This window comes from Leptonychotes weddellii, chromosome 11, assembly GCF_054177405.1.
Source record: "Leptonychotes weddellii isolate Sample4059 chromosome 11, ASM5417740v2, whole genome shotgun sequence".
In the NCBI taxonomy this organism is placed as follows: Eukaryota; Metazoa; Chordata; class Mammalia; order Carnivora; family Phocidae; genus Leptonychotes; species Leptonychotes weddellii.
In genome coordinates, this window is record NC_138379.1 from 57,027,984 (window position 1) to 57,047,963 (window position 19,980).

A 19,980-nucleotide genomic window follows, 5' to 3' on the forward strand; every position below is an offset into this window, starting at 1 on the left:
AGATGTGACCTCACTACAGATGCTACAGGTTTTAAAGGCTAATAAGGAAATACTGTGAAAAATTTAAGCTAATAATTTGAGAACTTAGATGAAATGGACATTTGTTCTTGTCTTGTGAAAAACTAATTTTTTAATAAAATCTCAATATACTATATTGCTTTTATTACTCCAGAATGGCATGTTATATATACTGTACAATGAACATTTATAAATTTCAAAATAAGCTTCAAACCATTAAAAATTAAATCGGAATAAGATTATGAAATGGAAACAAAGTATTCCCATGCGCATGGACACGTTATAGTTAGCATCTTAATAAGCTGGTTTTCTCAAGCTGTCCCTGCATTTACCTCGGAAACTTTCCAGTTGGGGCATATGCTGACTTTCTTCCTCGGAATCTGAGAATCTGTTTTAATTTTCTGGTTTACTGACAGGCGACGATTTGACATTGGATAAATTCCTCGCAGCCACAGGAGTTTTGGGTGTCCTTCTGTTCACCTCGCCAATGGAAATTTCCCCCTTTACCCGGAATACCACTTTTTCTTTGATAAAGCTCAGTGATTTCCAAAACAACCTTGATAAGCACTTTTAGGATCCTCACTTTACACAATAATCAAGGAGAGTGTTATCCCCACCCCACCCCACCGCCCTGTTTTACAGATAAGAAGCTGTGGGGATGAGAACTTAGAGGTCTTCAGAAGGTTGTTCCAAAACTTTCTCAATTGTTCTGACTTATGAAGCCAATAGCTCCCTCGCTCTCTAGTTTTTCTTTCACCACATTCACCCAAACCTGTTTTCATAAGCAGTACGTGGCAGGGCACAAGGGATCCTCAGAAAAATCTCTTGCTTACTCTTGAGGAGCTCAGATTGTGATGGGACAATTAGCCAGATCATAAAATAGCACAGAGAGCTTAAGATGCTAGGGAGAATAAAAAACCGATGGAGCATAGAAACCTCAGCTCCTTTTCGACTTCTTTTTAACCGAGCACCCGTCGTATGCCTAGGGCTGTGCAGTTTCCACATACCCCGTATGCCAACACATGAGGTAGGCTCTATTGGCCAGGAACTGAGATAATGCGTCCAAGGTAGGTTTTCAATGAAAGGAGCAGGAAATCAAAATTTCCACAGGCTCCGTCTGGAAGGCAGGGGTAAGATGTGAAGAGTACCCTCCGCGCTCGCGGAAACTGCTCAACCGCAGCCCAGCTCTTCCCTCAGCTGGAAACCCCTCCGCAGGAAGTGGCGGCGGCAGGCAACCTACGTCCTGGGAGCCCAATCAGCGGCCGCGCCCCCGCCCCTGCCTGACTCGAGTCACGTGCCAGCCAAAGATGGCTGCGCTCAGGGTAGGTGAAAAAAGGTTGGAGTGAACCCCGTCGTGGTCGCCGAGACCGGGTGGAGGCACCGACTGCTGTGAGGAGAGCATAAGTTCCTGGCATCCCGGAAAAAAAGGTAAATGCCCGTGTATCTGGAGAAGCACAGAGCGGTGACATGCTGTTCACCGGCAGTGTGGGAATGAGATCCTGGAAATGGGTCGTAAGGGGGGTAGGGGAGACGGCACCTACCGTCTTTTCACTTTGCACACCAGAAAAAAAGATCTTAGATTTACGTTAAGCCAAGAAAAAAAAATAAACGTCTGCGCTTGAATTTAACCCAGGTTTTACTGCCAATATCCAGAGTGACCTTGGCCTAACTTAATTTGAGAGTCCCCACTTGACTCATTGTCTCATAGTTAACGTGAGCTAGCTAATGCAAAAGCCTTTTGAAATGTTTGTAGTATTTAAAGGTGGCATTATCTTGGATTAGGATTTATTATTAATAACAGACACACAACGTCTTACTGCAGGCTGCCGTTATCAAACTTTTACCGAATTAAGGGAGACTTTTAATAGCTACACCTTAGAAATAGCTAGTTCACAAAAACTAATGATGTAATGTATGGTGATTAACATAACAATAAAAAATTTAAAAAAATAGCTAGTTCACAGAACTCGGAACCTCACCAGTATGCACAGCATGGAACAGAAAACTAGTGATAGCATTAGGCAGGACTTTCGGAGGGAATAACATTTCAGACATATACACCGTACACTTTTTATATACTGAATTTGTGTCTCCACACACACACACCCGCCTCCAACATATACACCGTACACTTTCTCTGTGTATACTGAATTTATGTATCTCTATACACACACACCCTCCTCCAACAAAATCATTCACAGCTCCTTTAGGGCAGAGATTGTGTCTGTCATGGCACTGCAACCAAGGCCCTCAAGAAATTTGAGTCCAGGAAACCTACATGTAAATTTCTAAGTCTAAGGATATGAAATCTCACTTAACATGCTCCCAGTGACCTCTTATATCTAACAGGTACCCAGCAGTAAATCAGTGTTGTAAATTAATCTTGTAGCAAATAGATAACCATGAAAATCTAATTTCATAAAACCATGTTGTATTTTGCTGTTATTTCTGAACTTTAGCTTTTCTTAACGTTGCTACCCTGAAATCTTGTTTAATGAGCTAAATCTTTGGGTTAAAACTCACCATTCACCATCCCCCTACTCTGCATTCACTCTAACTAGTGCAGGGATCAAGAAACTACTGGCCTATTTGACAAAGACGTTGTGTTACCTGCAAAGCCTAAAATATTTACTATGTGGCCCTTCAGAGAAATTTTGCTTATTTCTACTTTAGGGTATACTTATAAGTGAAATTGCTAATATGTTTCTTCTACCTACCAAATAATACCAGATTCTTTTCCAAAGTGGTTGTACCCAAAGTGGGTGCCATGTACACTTCTACCAGCAGCACACCAGAGTTTCAGTTACCCCACATTTTTGCCAGGAACTGAAATTGTCAGGTTTTAATTTAGCTAACCTACATATGGATATCTCACTGTTTTTTTTTCCCTGGTTATGAGGTTAAGCATATTTTGTTTATTGGCTGTTTGCTTCCCTCTGTGAAAATACCTGTTCAAACCTTTTGTGAGTTTTTCTTAATGATGTGCACTTCTTTACATTTTCTCAGTACTAACTGCTCCTTTGTCAGTTATATTGCAGACATTTTCTCCCACACTGGCTTCTCTTTATAGTATCTATTGATCAACACAAGTTCTTAATTTTAATTAGTTAATTTTAGTTTTATGTTCAGTGCTATTTGCAAATTAAGAAATACTTTTAAGGGTTATAAAGATATTCTGTATTTCCTAGAAGCTTTATGGGTTGTTTTTCATGTTCTGGTTTCTATTTTACTTAGAAAATATTTTTTGATATGGTATGTATGCACTGATTTTTCAGATTATGAATCAAGCTATAACTAATTTTTTAAATTAAATATTTATGGTATTTAGAAAGCTTTTTATAAGTCTTTTTGTTGTTTTTCTATAGGTAGCTATTATTGAAAAATATTTTAAGGCTCAAGATGGAAAATCATGAACCAAATGATACTGTCAAGGAAAACTTAATTTTCAATATCATAACCAGAAAAATTAATCAACTCCCAGAAGCAGAAAGGTAAGATCCCTTCTTAATTTAAAAATATTTTTTACCAGGTGGATTTTCATCATTGGTTCATTATCTCACATTTATTTGGTTTGAATATAAACATAGACTATCAGAAGGAAACGGAGCTCTTTTTCTTGCCTTATTGAGAAAACCTGAAACCAAGAGAGATTAACCATTTTGCTTGAAGCTGAGGTTAGAATTCATGTCTTTGGATCTAATTATATGATCATTCTCAGTTTTTCCATTTGGCTTAGAGTTTAACATTTATGGATTTATCTAAGTAACAGACCTTTAAGATGGTTTTAAATTGTCTTGTCAGTGCATTTCTATTATGTCTAACAGTCCAAGAGAGTGCTATGTAACACACATAACTAGACAAGGAATGCCAGAGAAATGGGATCATGGCTAAAAGATCTGTATCATTAAATAGAAAAAGGCTATATGGAACCATACTGATCTTTGAGGACAACACTGAGTGAACTATAGTGCACTTCCTTAGCACGAAGATCTGACTAGGTTCCATTTAAATAGAAATTATGAGGCCAGAAAGGATTAAAAAAAAAAAAAGGAGCCAGCCTAGGGAGGGGGTGAAGGAATAATATCTCAGGATCTCAGGCAGAGGGGTTGGCATATGCCTAGGCCACAGGATAGCAGAGTTGATCATATCTCAGGAACCAGTGTTAGTGAAGTACAGGGAAGTAGGCATAAGGCTAAAGGACAGCAAATGATTATGATCCAGCTAACATTTCTAAAGAACATTCCAGTTGCTTTTGGGAAATAGATTTAAGGTAGGAGAGGGAAAAAAAAGAAGATAGTAGGAAAACTGGCATGGTAATCTTGGTGAAGTAGTGATGGTAAGGGTTTGAAGGATTTGAAATAACATTTTGGAATTACAATCTTACTGTCCTGAGTAAATTCCAGTCTTGCTGCCACTTACGCTGTCAACAAGAGAGAACCTATAAACCCAGGGCAGCAGTAAGAACTTGGGAGATTTCATAAGCTGTATATCCTACAGCTCTTCCCCCACCACACACACATTGTACATCCTTTTTGTTATTTTCCTGAGGTGGGTAACAGAAAAACTTTTCAAGCACAAAAAGGCATGTGTCCATGTTTCCAGGTCAGTAAGGCAGAGCGCCAGAAAGACTGACATAAGGAATAGAGTAGATGGTGGCAGCTTTGAAGAGAAAAGAGCAGGCTATATCACTGGTACTTTCACCAAATTAGAATGGAGAAGCAGTGGGCAAGTAAGCTAGAACAGCAAAGTAAGCTTTAGTTTGGAAGTAATAAATTGCTCTCAAACACTGGCACCTGAACAGAGCAGATGACAGTGTCTCCTTACCTTTGCCTTATTCCCTATTTTCCTCTGTTCCTATTTTATCCTTGGTCTCCTAAGCTTGAATCCTCACCCCTTCTTGCATTATTATTTCATATGCATAATAGTTACTTGGAAAGTCCTTAGGTATATGAAACTTTAATATCAAAAACCTCACTTTCTGATCTACAAAATAATTTTATGTACCATGTATTTCAATGCCACTTAAATATGATCTTATAGTTCATGTGTTTCACATTTGTGTGTCTAGTTTTAAACGTGTGTCTTGCCATTCATGAGTTTCCAGTAGTAGAGGCATTTTTTTGGAAAACTGACTTGCAAAGGAGCTATTAGATAATAACAATTTTGTACTTACTGAATTATTAACTAAAAAATGTGACTCTAAGCCATAGGAAATTAAAATTTGGGAGACCATAAACTTTGCTATTCAGATTCTGGTTGCACTCCTTTTTATTTACATAGTTTATAAGTTTTTAAAATCTTTCACATCAGTATATAACTTAATTCATATATTCAAAATAATTATATTAATATAGTAATATGTAAAAATATATATGGGCAAACTATCTACTGAGCATTTGGTTGCTAGAACTAAAATGGAGATAATATATATTTCACAAGATTGTTATGAAGATAAAAGGATTTCAGAAGAAGCGCTCAAGTTTCCCATTCCCTCAGTGCCCACAAAAATACATAGGTCTTTCACATTCATGTATTTTCTGTTGTTACTGTTGGTAGGTTCTCTAGGCTCCCCTCACTTTTTAAATAATATCTTGTGTACCCTAAGTTTTTAAACTGCCTCTCTCATACTTCCATTACCATTTCAGTAGATTTGTTATATCTCATGCTCACGTCTTTCATCCTCCAATAATAAACTATGAAAACACTGAAGATAGAATATAATTTTTTGTGACTTCAGCATCAAGTCTGCTGCATGTAGTAGGTGCTCAGTGATTGAATGACAAGCACCATTATGATTTATTTACTTAAAGACTAGTGGGGAAGCCTGACATATAAATCAGTGATTGTAAGATAGTATCACCTTATCATCTATTGTGCTAGAGAGGTAAATATTGGGTATTGTGGGCACCCAAAGGAGAGGCATTCATATCAGACTCTTCAGAAGCTCTTGCCTGTTATAGTTGGGGGAAATTTTCTATACTAATATCTTTTGCAGAATCACAAAATACATTTAGCAAAATCTGAATGTATCACTCTATCCTTAAGTGTTGACCAAATTCAAAAGCCTTTAGGATAAAAATCTATATGTAAATTATTTTAAAAGGTTGTTTTATGGAGCTATAAGGGAAAATGTTGTATCCTGTTATTCCTAAAGTCCTGTTAAGTCCTATAACATACACCAGAATTGTTGGACAGCTCACACAATACAGTACCTCCCAAAATTTTCTTTTTTGTCACCATTCAGGAATCTGTTTGAACATGGATCAACATATGTTGGACTTAATGCTGGTCTCTGTGGTCTAATAGCAAATAGTCTTTTTCGACGCATCCTAAATGTGACACAGGCTCGTATAGCCGCTGGCTTACCAATGGCAGTGATCCCATTTTTGACTGCGCACATATCTTACAAAGGTTTTGTAAGTTTACCTTTGAATACAGGTAAATTCTATTTCACTATCACCAGAATTTGCTTTAGTATATATTTGCACCTTATGTTAATCCTTAAATATTAACATCAGGTAACTAACTATATGCTGTATCATAGTCAGTGCATGGATAAGACTGAAACTTGCTAGCCTATGTAAAGTGGTAGTTCATATTAGCAGTCTTCTGTACAAGTAAAATACAATATACATGGAAGTTCTAAATACTTTCCTTTATCTAACTTATCTTTCCCACAGTTCTTAAAGAAATATTTGCTAACTTTATTTTTTTAAATGATGACTGCCTTGGGGTGCCTGGGTGGCTCAGTCGTTAAGCGTCTGCCTTCAGCTCAGGTCATGATCCCAGGGTCCTGGGATCGAGTCCCACATCAGGCTCCCTGCTCGGCAAGAAGCCTGCTTCTCCCTCTCCCACTCCCCCTGCTTGTGTTCCTGTTCTCGCTGTGTCTCTCTCTGTCAAATAAATAAATAAAAATCTTTAAAAAAAAAAAAAAAAAAATGATGACTGCCTTAGTTTTTTAAAAAAAATTTATAGAGAAGTCCCTCAAGAGAGAAAACACTTATGGGAAGAAGAGTCTATTTACATAGTAAATCTCTCAAAGCACTAAATGTATATAAAAGAATTATCAAATATATGGAGACTTGATTTCCTTTTGATAGTTTACCGTATGTGCAAGTGCTTTGAGTACAAGCATATGTTGGAGATATGGTTTGCCAGACTACTGCAATAAAATGAATGAATTTTTTGGTTTCCCAGTGCATATAAAAGTTATGTTTACAATATGCTATAGTCTGTTTAAAGGGTGCAGTAGTATTATGTCTAAAAAAACCAATGTACATACCTTAAAAAATTGCTAAAAAGTGCTAACCATCATTTGAGCTTCCAGTGTGTGGTAATCACTGATAACAGATCACGGTAACAAATATAATAATAATGAAAAAGTTTGAAATATTATGAGAATTACCAAAATGTGACAGAGACATCAAGTGGGCAAATGCTGCTGGGAAAATGGTGCCTACAGACCTGACCAAAACAGCGTTGCCACAAACCTTTAATTAAAAAAAAAAAATGTGTTATCTGTGAAGGGCAGTAAAGTACAGCACAATGAAACAGGGCATGCCTATATATCATGAAAAATTTGATTTCACATAAAAATATTATTACCACAGATGATGGTGGGATAAAAGTCCATTTAAATTCTCTTAAGTGCTGTTCCAAATTGGTTTAAACTGGATGAGTATTTTGCTTGAATCCCCATAATCAGTGGAGAAAGAATTTTTATGATCTAGGGAAACCTACCACCCAGTCAGTTGAACAGAGTAAAACATGTTATTAACTTAGCTTTCTATTTTTAATATAGCTTACACTAACTTGGAAATGAATAAAGAATTTTATAAAAATAGTCACACTATATAATGTAAAAACATAAGACGAAGTACAAATTATTTTTTAAAAATTCCCACGGGTTAAAAGTTTTCGACAGAAGAGTATTAGCTCAGGTTTGCCAGTACAAGTGCAGAAAGATAAAAGCAGTACAAACAGATTAAAAATCCTCTAGCAGTTAACTCCTGGCTATTTTAGGTTATCTGTACTATAATTATACCTTCTAACATGCCTTATAGATTTGCATTTGCTGCCTAAAAGTTGAGTATCTCTGACACCTTTAAGACGTTGCGTTCTTTAAAATCATGTTTGCATGACTATCATGACCTTCATTTTCAGAACTGATTTATTTCCTAGGTGATTTGAATTGTGAAACCTGTACCATAACACGGGCTGGACTAGTTGGTCTCGTTTTTGGTGCTCTGTACCCTGTTATCTTGGCTATACCTGTGAATGGTGGCCTAGCAGCCAGGTAAGATTGTTTTCTCATATAATCAATGGAAAACTTCAATATATAAATGATTACCTAGAAAATGCACAAATTAAAATAGATACAGTTTCTGCCTTTAAGGGAATGTTAGTTTTTTAATTTAAAAGTTAGACTTTGGGGCGCCTGGGTGGCTCAGTCGGTTAAGCGTCTGCCTTTGGCTCAGGTCATGATCCCAGAGTCCTGGGATCGAGCCCCACATCGGGCTCCCTGCTCCGCGGGAAGCCTGCTTCTCCCTTCTCCCACTCCCCCTGCTTGTGTTCCCTCTCTCACTGTGTCTCTCTCTGTCAAATAAATAAAATCTTTAAAAAAAATAAAAAAATAAAAGTTAGACTTTTTTTCTTATAAGTAATACTACTTCTCAAGAATTTGAAAACAGTTCTAGAAATTGATCCCATCATATTTCTTGCATGTGTAGTTCAGGTTCTTTACTTAATTTGTGTACTGAATGCCAGCCACAAAGCTACAAACAGTACTATGCCTAACATGATAGCTAATTATATGCTCAGTCTTAAGAGTTGGAGCAATTCCACTAAAGGAAAATTCCATCACAAAATGGTTGGCTATAAACCAGTATAATTCAGTTATTTTCTTTCTTTAAGATTTTATTTATTTATTTGAGATAGAGAGTGAGAGCAAGAGCATGAGCTGGGAGACAGAGGGAGAGGGAGAAGCAGGCTACCCACTGAGCAGGGAACCCGATGTGGGGCTCAATCTCAGGACCCTCGGATCATGACCTGAGCCAAAGGCAGATGCTTAACCAACTGAGCCACTCAGGCACCCCAATTCAGTTATTTTCTGATAGAACTCTTATATCAAGCAATCTAAGCTGTATGGGCCTTCAGAGGTAAAGTGGAGAAAGGGACAAAAGAAAACAAAAGTACAGTTTTAAGGACCAATAGACATCAAAGAGAATAACTGAATTAACTTAATCTTTACCTAAACTACTTTTATCCTAAGACTTCTAGGATTAATATATATTGTACAGAGGTTTGCCATTTGATACAACTATCTTTTCTAAAGAACTCTCAATGTTTTCTTACAGATATGAGTCAGCCCCGCTGCCAGAGAAAGGAAACATCTTAACTTACTGGACTAGAATTTCTAAGCCTGTCTTTAGAAAGATGTTATTTCCCATTTTGCTCCAGACTATGTTTGCAGCATACCTTGGATCTAGACAATATAAGCTAATTATAAAGGCCCTTCAGTTACCTGAACCTGGCCTAGAAATTCAGTGACTGTTAAACAAATGTGTACACAAAAATAAAATTGTAATGTATGAGTAAGTGTCTAGTGTATGAATAAACGTAGACTTTTAATCATATGAGGTACAATTCTGGGACCTATAACATAAGGCTACACAGGGCAGCAAAGGCTGAATACTAATAAGGTAGTATTCTTAACTTAAACAAAATCCTTAAACTTAATCCTTAAACAAAAGCTTAACTTCTCTAGTTTGCCCAATATTCTCTTCTACTTTGCTTGCTCCACTCCTTTATATTAAACCATATTTTAGTCTGTAACCGGAAAAATAACCATACAGCAGTTTTTACTGAAGACCTCATAAAGAATCCAAGCAGGAATGAAAATGGGAGGTGGGGATGAGGATTAGTTCACTACAGCAAATGTTCACTTCATTTTCCCAATTCACTGTTCCCATAGGTATTATTAATCCATAGAAATTTAGGACATATTTAACAACCTTCCTCACAGAGGAATCAATTCCAGCAGTCTAAAAGATGATAGGCTCAGCTAGAGCCCATATATTGACTGATACAGTGATACAATGATACAGTTACCTACTTCTAGAGTCCTCTTACTTATTTGTCTTTGGAAAGCTATATTCTTGGAAGATTGAGGCAAATTCTACCTTTGAAGCTTCCGTTTAGTGTGGGATAGTTCTTTGGGATCACATACCTAGGCCTCTTCTTTTCAGCTTGATGTTAAGCAAGTTAACCTCTTTTCTCTGGTTCTCAGTTTCTTCATCAGTAACCTAACTCAGTAGGGTATTACATAATATATGGAAGTTGACTACCACAGCACCTGACATAAATGGTAGCACTTAAATGGTAGTTATACTCTTCCTATTGTTCCTGGTTTTGTTTTCTAAAACAGCCTAGTTTAATATTCCTCATTTCCTAAAACACATCATTTAAATTTTTATTTATTTGACAGAGAAAGAGCGAGAGAGGGAACACAAGCAGAGGGAGTGGGAGAAGGAGAAGCAGGCTTCCCGCGGAGCATGGAGCCCGATGTGGGGCTGGAGCCTGATGCGGGGCTGGATCCCAGGACTCTGGGATCATGACCTGAGCCGAAGGCAGACGCTTAACGACTGAGCCACCCAGGCGCCCCCAGATCATTTAAATTTTTGAAGTGACCTTTTGTGTTCCCCTTCGTAAAACTTTTCATCTCAGTTCTTCAAACCAGTCTTACGTGACAGCATCTAAATCAGCATTGTCCAACAGAACTTAGTGTGATGATGGAAATGTTTTATACATGATTGACAATGTTAGCTACTAGCCATATGTGGCTACTGCACATCTGAAATGTAACTAGTCCCAACTGGATACATGAATTTAAAATTAATTTAAATTTTTTAGCCACATGTGGCTAATGGCTACAGTATTGGACAATATAGATCTAGACCAATACTTTCTTATGAAATAAGCCAGTCATACCAAATACAGTAAGTACCATCCCAGATCATATTCACAAGCATCTTAATTATCCCTTTCAAATATAGTGACATATTTGTTAAATAATCTTATGCTACTTAATTATATGAAAGGAGAATTTAGCTTGTCACCTAGAAAAGGCAGCCTCGTGAGTGAGACAGGCCTTCAGGGTCTCCAAAGAGAAAGCAGTCCAGCTAAAGATTTTAAAATTCAAATGAAATTAACAAAATACGTTTTAAATTTTTCAGAAAGCAAAACTGATGTTCAACAAATGCCTTGAAATGTATTCCCTAGCAAACTTATATATGAAATGATCCCAATTATGAGGCAAAAGAATCTATATTTTGCCGTGAATATTCTCTGGGTTACAGAATTAGGGGTGATTTTTCTTTTTGTTTTGATTTCTTTCTGAATTTTCTGCTTTCTATAATGAATATACTCTCTGACCCAAAATTACACACTTCTATCTACATTCTATCATTTTTATTTCAAGGAGAGTTCTACTTATCACAGCAGAGAAGAAAATGAATTAAAAGTAGCTCCTGACTTCAAAAATAAACCCAAATTACTCAATTAGACTCCTTAAAAAAAGGAGAATGGTGCTATCAACTTGGGATAATTCAAAAGCCACTGATATAACTAAATTGGTAATTCAGTACAAATTGTTTTCTTATCCTGACACATTCTAGCATAATACCTTCTATAAATAGAAGAGTTTGCAATGGTTTCTGTAACCAAGAAGAATTCCTTTCAAGAATCTGTCCTCTACCACGTATTTTTTAAATTATCTTTTCAATTAGTAAAAATGGGCAACGTAAGCAAATGACCGTATTATTTTACATCTATTGCTACAAGTCTACAAAAATTTTTGGTTGGGGGCAGATAAATACATGTAAACTTGCTGTGATCTGTGTTACAATTTAGGGAACAGTCATTTGTAGCTAAGACCAAAAGAACACTGCCTCAGTCAGGAAGGCAGTTTTTAATAGTTCAGTCATACTAAACTATTTAAATCCGTCTTTTACAATTTACCTGGTGTAGTTATCTGGCTTTAAGAAAGAGGACTCATTATATTATACTTCAGATATTAATTTGTAAACCCCAAACAAAAGAACCTTAAAAGCCAGAGAGGTCTAGGAAATTGACCTCCATGGGTATACAGCAAAGATGCAAAATTCAAAGGCAGTGTAAAGAAAACTTGGGCCACCAATAAAAATCAAACCTATGCATATTAACACAACTACACAATTTTTCAAAACACCATTACAGACTACATTTTTAAATTAGATTAAAAATTAAGCAGAATAATTTTCAACAAAAATTATTTTGGGTCAACAAAACTACAAAAATTATTGAAGTCAACTGTAAACTGGTTTCCTTTTAAAAAGTGGGGAAAATGGCTCTAAGAAATCTTGAATGTACAAATAAGGGAAAGGTAAAAAGGAATAAAAAACCTATCAGTAACCAAAGCAATGAAAAAGGCAAAGGCAGGTTCACAAGCAACTTTCTATTAACCTATATATTTTTTTAAATATCTGTTTTTCCCTAATATTGCATTATCTATATTCCTAATGACAGTTATTTACTTTCTGAATTTAAATTATCTCCGGTTTAATTTTTCTGCATTTCAAAATTGAAAGTAAATGACCATTTGTAGTCTAGGTCAGAGCTGAGAGCAGTCTGGTATTGTAAGGCAGTAACAAGTGACTGCCAGAGAGAGGACTGAGATAGTCAAGTTCAAATATGCGAAAAATACTGTGCTGGCCACACAAAACATTCTACAAGTTTCTAATGGAAGACCTCCCCGTTTTGATCCCTAGCTTAGATGGTAACTACCTGGTTTCTGAAGAAAAAACTGCACAGTAAAACACAGAAATATAAACATTTGGGAGGGTCTCAAAACTTTTATGAGTGAGGGGGAAAAAAACACTTGAAAGTATTTTACTACCTATTCAACTTTCAAGAATCAGATTAGTTAGCTTAAAAGGCTTACTAATTAGTGAGACCTTAAACTAGTACTTCAAAATGCTAAACCAGGTGATCACATATTTTTAAAGGTAATTACTCGTTATCAGTGAATCACTCTGTTCTTAATCATCACCAACTAGAATTCATGCCAAATCTTTGGTTGTGGAATTACAACCAGCTGGAGCGTTTGTACCATGGGAGCATCCATCAGTCAAGTATAAGCCACTGGGCATGCCCTTCGCTGCCTCACATCACAGACACTGGCTAAATTTAGATTACAAGAAACAGAGTGTGTTTAATATCATACAATAACTAAACTGTATAGTTATTATGATAAATCATCCTGGGCCGATCTCCTACCCCTCCCACCTCTCTGGTCTGCACACTTCCCAATGAGTCAGTAAGATAAAATGACTCAGTCTAGACCAGATGAAAGAATGTATTAACATAATCCATCAAAAATGAAATAAAACAATCCAGAGTTGAGTGTTTTTTCACACTTGTAATAAACTGGAAAAATGTTTCAATTAAGTAAAACAACCATATTATGTGGAAAAAAACCACTCCCATCATCCAGAATACTAAAGCCCTTACATAACACTAGAGACATTTAATATATAACATTAGAAACTAGGATACCATTCATAAGAAACCTCAAAATAGTCAAAAAGTGTCAAGTACTCAAAACTCAAGAAGCCAAAACCTCAGAATGCAAACATCCTATTACCCTGAATTGCAATTAACTACTCAACAGATTTAATAATTTTTTCAAAGATACACAAGACAAATCAATGCATCTGTTAAAAAGACTACTCTTTATAGTTAAGGACTTTACATTAACTTTTATATTCTACTCAGCAAGGTCTGCCTATACTTCAGATTGGCTCTCAAGTTCCAGGAAATAAATACAAACTCATGATATGCTCTGTGATCCCTGATGGCCTGTTTATGTAATACTACACCACTAAATGTAATTCCATAGAATGTGTTCTTGATTATGTAAAGAGTCTAATATTCCTTGATGAAATACTATAATTCTCTTCTCAAATGGTTACAATTTTTGAAAGTTATGCAAAGAACTGATCATCACTCCCATGAAAGACAAAAAAAAAAAAGTATAATTTTGTTCCAAAATTAACTTAGTCTCATGTATTTCTATTAAGTCTTTTAAGGATTCCAGAGAATCTTTTCATATCTCCATATCTGGAAAGTGAAATCAGTATAGAAGTAATTTGGGAACTTGAAAATGGCATTCATTTTTTTCAGCAGATGCCAAATTTTTGACCGACATGGCTCCCACAATTACTTTGTTACCATCAGTCCAGTCAGTTAACAGGTTGTAGGAAAAGATTCGTTTTTGCAGACACTGCTAAGCTGTTTAAAGAGAAGAGAGAGAGATTAATTTAGTGATTACAAAATGCACAAATATTTAAAATACTTCGAACACTTTTTGTCGGATTATATCAGAGGTGTGACTACATTTTAACAAACGTGGACTTTTTAGTTAGGACTGGTCAAGAAAGTGCAGAAACAGTAAGTCAATATGATAGAAATAGGCGGTCAATATGATGTGTTAGTTCAATTAATGTATGAATTCCTGTCACCATCAGAAGACAAATATCAAAAAGCTACCTCTTTACACTAATTCTGTATCATTTTGCCATAGAGGCAATTAGGGAAGAAAAAAAAAAGGTTCCTCAAATACTGTTTTCAACCTCTACAATAGAGCCAAACCTTAAAATTTCAAAACAAACCATATTATATTCCAGAAATCTCCTTTATCCAACTACTAATCATTCAGAACACAATTTTCTAAAAATAGTAAGACAACAGTTTCATATTAATCATAACTTTTTTTAATTAACAAATAGTGAATAGGACACTTTAAGATATTGTTTACTACATACTGAAACAGATCTGTTGTAAATTCAGAAACCCAAACATTTACAGTAAAATGTGCTTACACATAAATATGATCAAATTTATTTAAAGCCCCTGACAGGTCCTAAATACATGCAATACCATGTAAAAACAAGACCATGGAGTTGATGCAAAAAATGACAAAATCACTAAGTCACCAAAATTAGAAAAGAAAAAAAAAAGAGAGAATGAAATGGAAACTAAGAAAAGACAGTTAAAACATAAGGAGCCTAACAAAGCAGCTTTAAAAATAGGCGATACTAATCTCCATTTTCATAAGTTCTTAATCAAGTATTTCCAAAAACTGCCATTTATAAAATGGCATCCTAAAAATCTACACTTGGAATTTTCAAAGCATCCCAATTCAGAAAGCTTTGACTACTGTTTCTCCCCAGCCCCGAACTTCAAATAATGCAGGAAAAGCACTGACATTAGAAGAAAATATTCCAAGGGAATGGTATTTTAGAAAAACACACTTACTGCTTCCAGAACCTTTTAAGACCCACAGTCAGCATTAACAACAATCATTTTTCCTATTTTCATCCATTATTTTCCAATGTCATGTTAGAGATGAATAAATTCTTTGAGCCCATAACTGAAAGATCAACAAACCTGGTTTTATTATGACACCATATTTTTGTCATTGGTACTGCACAAAATTATATACAAAGAAATATATACAAAATGTTCAAGTATTAATTTCAATTCAAGGCTTCTGTTTCAAAAAGCTACATTTAACATATTCCATAGAGATAGCACAAATTAGTCATTTCAAATAATTTTTCCAACTACTTTTGGTTTATATATATATATATATATATATATATATATATAAAATTCAGTAGGCACTAAAAATCCATGCAGCTGCATTGTGAGGGGCTTGCTCCTGCACTTAGGTATAAGCAGGTTCATCACTCCAGGTTGTGAATTTGGCTACTACCCATTCATGCTCAAGTGCAGTAGATGATTTTACAAAATATGCTGTAATGCACTGGAAACCAGAGACCAAGTTGGTCTCAAATCGTGTTATCTAGCAACAAAACATTTACAGTTGTGCAAGAACAAGGATTCCATTTTTATAACCAAGTAACAACAAAATAAAACATGTGTAAGATAACTTACATCTTTGGACTGCTGGAAAATACTTTTTAATTATGAACATTTTAAAATAAAAGACAGCAGAAGCCCTGATATTACCTCTTTTTCCTCATTTCTTATACTACCTTTTAAAATAAAGCAGGAAATGTGGCCAGCAGCTGGTCCCGTCTCTTCTGCCCCAACAGCTGTATCCACTTTAGCACAAAGAAAAACAAGGATGCTAAATATGTATATACTTTATTAAACAGTGATGTTTCACAAAGAATTTCTTAATGCCTCTTACACTGAAGGCCACTGTAACTCAATCTATACAATTCGACAATGAATAATACAGTACTTCAAGGGAAGAATATGTCCCATCTTTGGAAAAAGTGTCAATTTTGTCTTTAAGTAGCCAGAAGCACTCAATTTTAAATATTTTTAAATAGGACAAAAACCTTTGAAATAAGGAGAATAAGATTCTTTGTGAAGCCTCACTTTACACGTTTTCATTCACATTTCACAACCTTCAATATCTAATCATACATAAATTTAACCTAAAATTTTAATACAACAAAAGTAAAAGTGTTCAACAATTTTTTATAGTCAGTGATAGGGTAATCACTGTGCTGGTCCTCAAACATTTCATTAACAATTCTTATTCCTCCTTCAATTAACATAGAGATGCATGTTAATTTCCAACTTCTTTAATGGTGAAATATTAAAATCTTTTACTCTAAATAGATTGTATTTCTACATCTCCTACTGAAAACTAAAAGGCATACCCAAATATTTAAGATAGTTCTGTCATCTCCAGCAAAATAACTATCACATTTGTGCAAGCCCCAAATACTTATTGTCAACCTCTAAAAAGTTGCTCTAAAATTGGAATTCCAATTTGCACCTTGTACAACTCGGAACTTCCATTCAACTTCACCTGTTTCACTGTCTCCAAACTGCATCTCTATTAGCAGCTTTCAGTGTACAGTTGGAACCGATGTCATCCAAGGCCATGTCCACACTGGGGACAGAAGAGCTAGGTACACGCAAGTCTGAACAAGGGGACACATTAACAGCTATTTCAACCAGAAGAAGCATCTTAAATACATTATTGACCAGCACAAGTCTGTTTCCAGGGTGGACAGGGCCCAAATTAGATTTCCCCTCCCACGTTCCAAAAAAGAAAAAAAAAAACCCCACACACACACAAATTCAGATGTTGCCCATTAAAGTAGACTAAGCAGCAGAGCATGAGCGTTACGTGAAGAGATGGATCCTTACCAGGTTGTGAGGCGGGAACGACTGTTCTGTAACCCCTACAACGGAGCCTGGCAGGAAGGAAATCACCTAAAAAAGAAACTGTCAGAGAGATTTAATAGTCACATGTTATCATTAGGAGTTGGTTACAGTGTCACATTCATGCTTTTAGCTAAACACTTAAAAGATTCAATATTACTTTTTCCTCCTCTGAAATGTGTCCAGTGAAGATGTCCCACTAAGGTGTTTTACATGGTGTAAGGGAGTTGAAAGGGGTAAACGCGGATAAAGAGCAGATTACTTGACCCTACATTTTAAGAGAAGACGACGCCTTCCGGGCGCACGCCGAGCAGAACTCCACCGACACCTTATCCTTGTCCACATGAAGACATACTCCTCCCGCTGAGTCGTCCTCTTCCAGCAGGTCCTGCTGCTGCTTTCCCACGGGCAGAGCGTAGTCATGGTCACCGGCGGGCGAGTCTCTGAAGAGCGAGGTGGTCAGCCGCAGTCCCACGCCGCTCAGCCGGCTCAGCAAGCGAGCCAGTCCGGTCTCGTTGGCTAAGACGGCCCGTAGGTAGCGACTCTCCTCCTGCAGTGCCTGCACGCGCTTCCCCAGCTCCCGATTCTCGGCCCGCAGCTCCTGGTTCTCGGCTGCCAGACCCCGGACTCGACTTTCCAGCCCCATCACGTACTCCTTCTTCTTCAGCCGATTAAGACGGGCAGCAGCCGCTGCCGCCTTCCGGGGACTCTTTGTCGCCGCCTGGTTGTTGTCGTTGCCGCTGCCACCGCCGCCTCCTCCTGGGGACTTTCTCCGCCTCTTTTCGCCGCTGCCGCTGTCACTGCCGCTGCTGCAGCCTCCGATGCCGTTTAACAGCCTCTGCAGCAGGTCAGAAAAGCGCTGCATCTCGGCAGCCGCGGCCTCGTCGTCGTCGTCCCCTCTCCATAAGCCGCCGCTATCCGAGCCTCCGCCGGACGAGGAGAGAGGCCCGGGCGAGCTGAGCCCGGGCTCCAGGTGCCAGTCCGGTTGCCGGGGGTCCAGCAGATCTGCCAGTTCCAGCCCGGACAGAAAGTCCATGTCCTCCGTCTCCTCCCCGGGGACGCTGGCGATCGCCTCCTCCTCCATCTCCTCGGGCGAGGGCGCGCGCACGGCCACGCCGCCGCGGCCCCCCCTCCCGGCCTCCAACTCGCCCTCGTCGCCGCGCGGCTGTTTGCGGCCGGGAGATCCGGCCGCCGCCGTCTCTTCCTCCTCTGCCGCCGCCGCTGCCGCTGCCGCTGCCGCCGCCGCCCGGGTCAGGTCCGGGGACAGCAAGCAGGTCGCGGCTGGAGCCGGGCTCTCGCTGCGGGTTGGGGAGTCGCTGCCCGAGGCCGCCAGCAGTTTCGTCAGGCTATGCCTCATGGGGCCCAGCAGCGGGCCCACGTAGGCCCCGGCCCCTCAGACCGGGCCTCGCGGGCCCCAAGGACCCCAGATTCCAGCGCGGGGGGCCAGGGAGCTGGCCAGAGCGAAACGGAGGGGAACGTCCGAGTCGCCTCCCGCCCCACTTGGCTGGTCGACCCCCCGCGCCGGGGCGGGGGGAGAGATGGGAAACCCAAGCGGCGAGGCCCAGCGATGACTCGACCGCGCCACCCAGACAACGGCCTGGCCGGAAGTCAGTCGATCTCACCCCAGCCCCTCCCACGGCGTTTCGCGCTCCACTGGGCTCTAGTATCGCGAGAGTTCACTGAGGTCTGGAATGGGAGTAATTTCAGATTTTCAGTGATGTCATAGTCCGCAAGCGGCAAAAATAACAACAAATCCTGAGTTTATTGAGAGACGGTCTACTCTCTCCGCCCTCTCTTCTCACGCCTCCGTATTCAGGCTTCCACTTCAAGTGAAACCACTCTCAGAATTGATCTTTTAAATACCAAATCTATGAATAATCAAATTATCCTGTATTTCCCTGGAATTTTACAACTGGCGACCAGATACCACTTGAAATTGCTCCTTTCCCCTTCCGTTTGTAATGCAAGATCCTTTCACTCAGAGAGTACTAGAAAAAAAAAGAGGTACATAAGTAAGTCATTCATATATAATTTAATTTTTCCAAGTTTTTTATTATAATAATTTTATTAAAATGTCTGAGCGTTTCTATGCATTTTCTAAACAACAACAACAACAAATGGTCTTGCCCTTGTCTGTAATAAGATTGCAAACCCATTTTCTGTGTGTGTTCTGTAGTGGGCGTGACCGTGAGCATGTGTGGGTGCGCACATGCGTGCCAGTCTTTTTGTACTGCCACTACCTCACGGTGTGAGTGATGGTTGTACTGCGGGTTGTGTTAACAGAGGACGTTTTGTTGAGTGAATCGTGTGTGTGACTTTTTTCCTGTTTGTTTTATCTTGGGGGTTCATGAAACTGACATGTTTTTTCTGGAAAGGACTATTGCCAGTTTCCAAATAGAATATTTTCTGTTTTTTCCTGAATGAGCCCGATTTTGTTGCTGTTTTTCATCTATCGGGGTAAAAAGAATACCTTTAAAATCTCTGTGGCCAGGTTAAACAACCCTGTAGTATTCTTTTCTCTGTTGTGTTGGCCGTTCTATGAGCGTGCTTAGTTTTGATAACCACAGGTTTTCTAATTTTTATTTTTTTTACATTTTATATTTTATTTATTCTGGTCAGTGTTTAAGGATATTTTCTTTGACATCGACTTTACTTGAAATCAAAACAAATTCTAATTTAAAAAATAGATATTGACACCTTGGTGGCTCAGTTAGT

The 19,980-nt window shown here is 38.2% G+C and overlaps 2 protein-coding genes across 16 annotated transcripts; one reads left to right on the forward strand and one right to left on the reverse strand.

The window, feature by feature from the left end:
- The first annotated feature begins 1,280 nt into the window (after nucleotides 1-1,280).
- Nucleotides 1,281-13,602, forward strand: TMEM126A (transmembrane protein 126A). Of its 2 annotated transcripts, none has more exons than XM_081798972.1 (5): nucleotides 1,281-1,446; nucleotides 3,384-3,509; nucleotides 6,263-6,456; nucleotides 8,200-8,314; nucleotides 10,505-13,602. In XM_081798972.1, the coding sequence occupies exons 2-5, from the start codon at nucleotides 3,418-3,420 to the stop codon at nucleotides 10,632-10,634; spliced, it is 531 nt and encodes a 176-aa protein (XP_081655098.1). In that variant the 5' UTR covers nucleotides 1,281-1,446; nucleotides 3,384-3,417; the 3' UTR covers nucleotides 10,635-13,602. The 2 variants fall into 2 exon arrangements, with proteins under 2 accessions (XP_081655098.1, XP_006733607.1); XM_006733544.3 differs by lacking the exon at nucleotides 10,505-13,602 and adding an exon at nucleotides 9,375-9,615 and having other exon boundaries at nucleotides 1,286-1,446.
- A 166-nt stretch (nucleotides 13,603-13,768) lies between these two features.
- On the reverse strand, nucleotides 13,769-18,894 carry CREBZF (CREB/ATF bZIP transcription factor). 14 transcript variants are annotated; one of them, XM_081798966.1, is made up of 4 exons: nucleotides 17,538-18,894; nucleotides 17,251-17,328; nucleotides 16,116-16,184; nucleotides 13,769-14,346 (listed from the first exon to the last, which is right to left on the reverse strand). In XM_081798966.1, exons 1-2 carry the CDS (start codon nucleotides 18,620-18,622, stop codon nucleotides 17,313-17,315), a joined length of 1,101 nt encoding a protein of 366 aa, XP_081655092.1. In that variant the 5' UTR covers nucleotides 18,623-18,894; the 3' UTR covers nucleotides 13,769-14,346; nucleotides 16,116-16,184; nucleotides 17,251-17,312. The 14 variants fall into 14 exon arrangements, with proteins under 14 accessions (XP_081655092.1, XP_081655090.1, XP_081655087.1 ...); XM_081798964.1 differs by having other exon boundaries at nucleotides 13,769-15,487; XM_081798961.1 differs by adding an exon at nucleotides 16,907-17,021 and having other exon boundaries at nucleotides 13,769-16,184.
- Nucleotides 18,895-19,980: the final 1,086 nt, after the last annotated feature.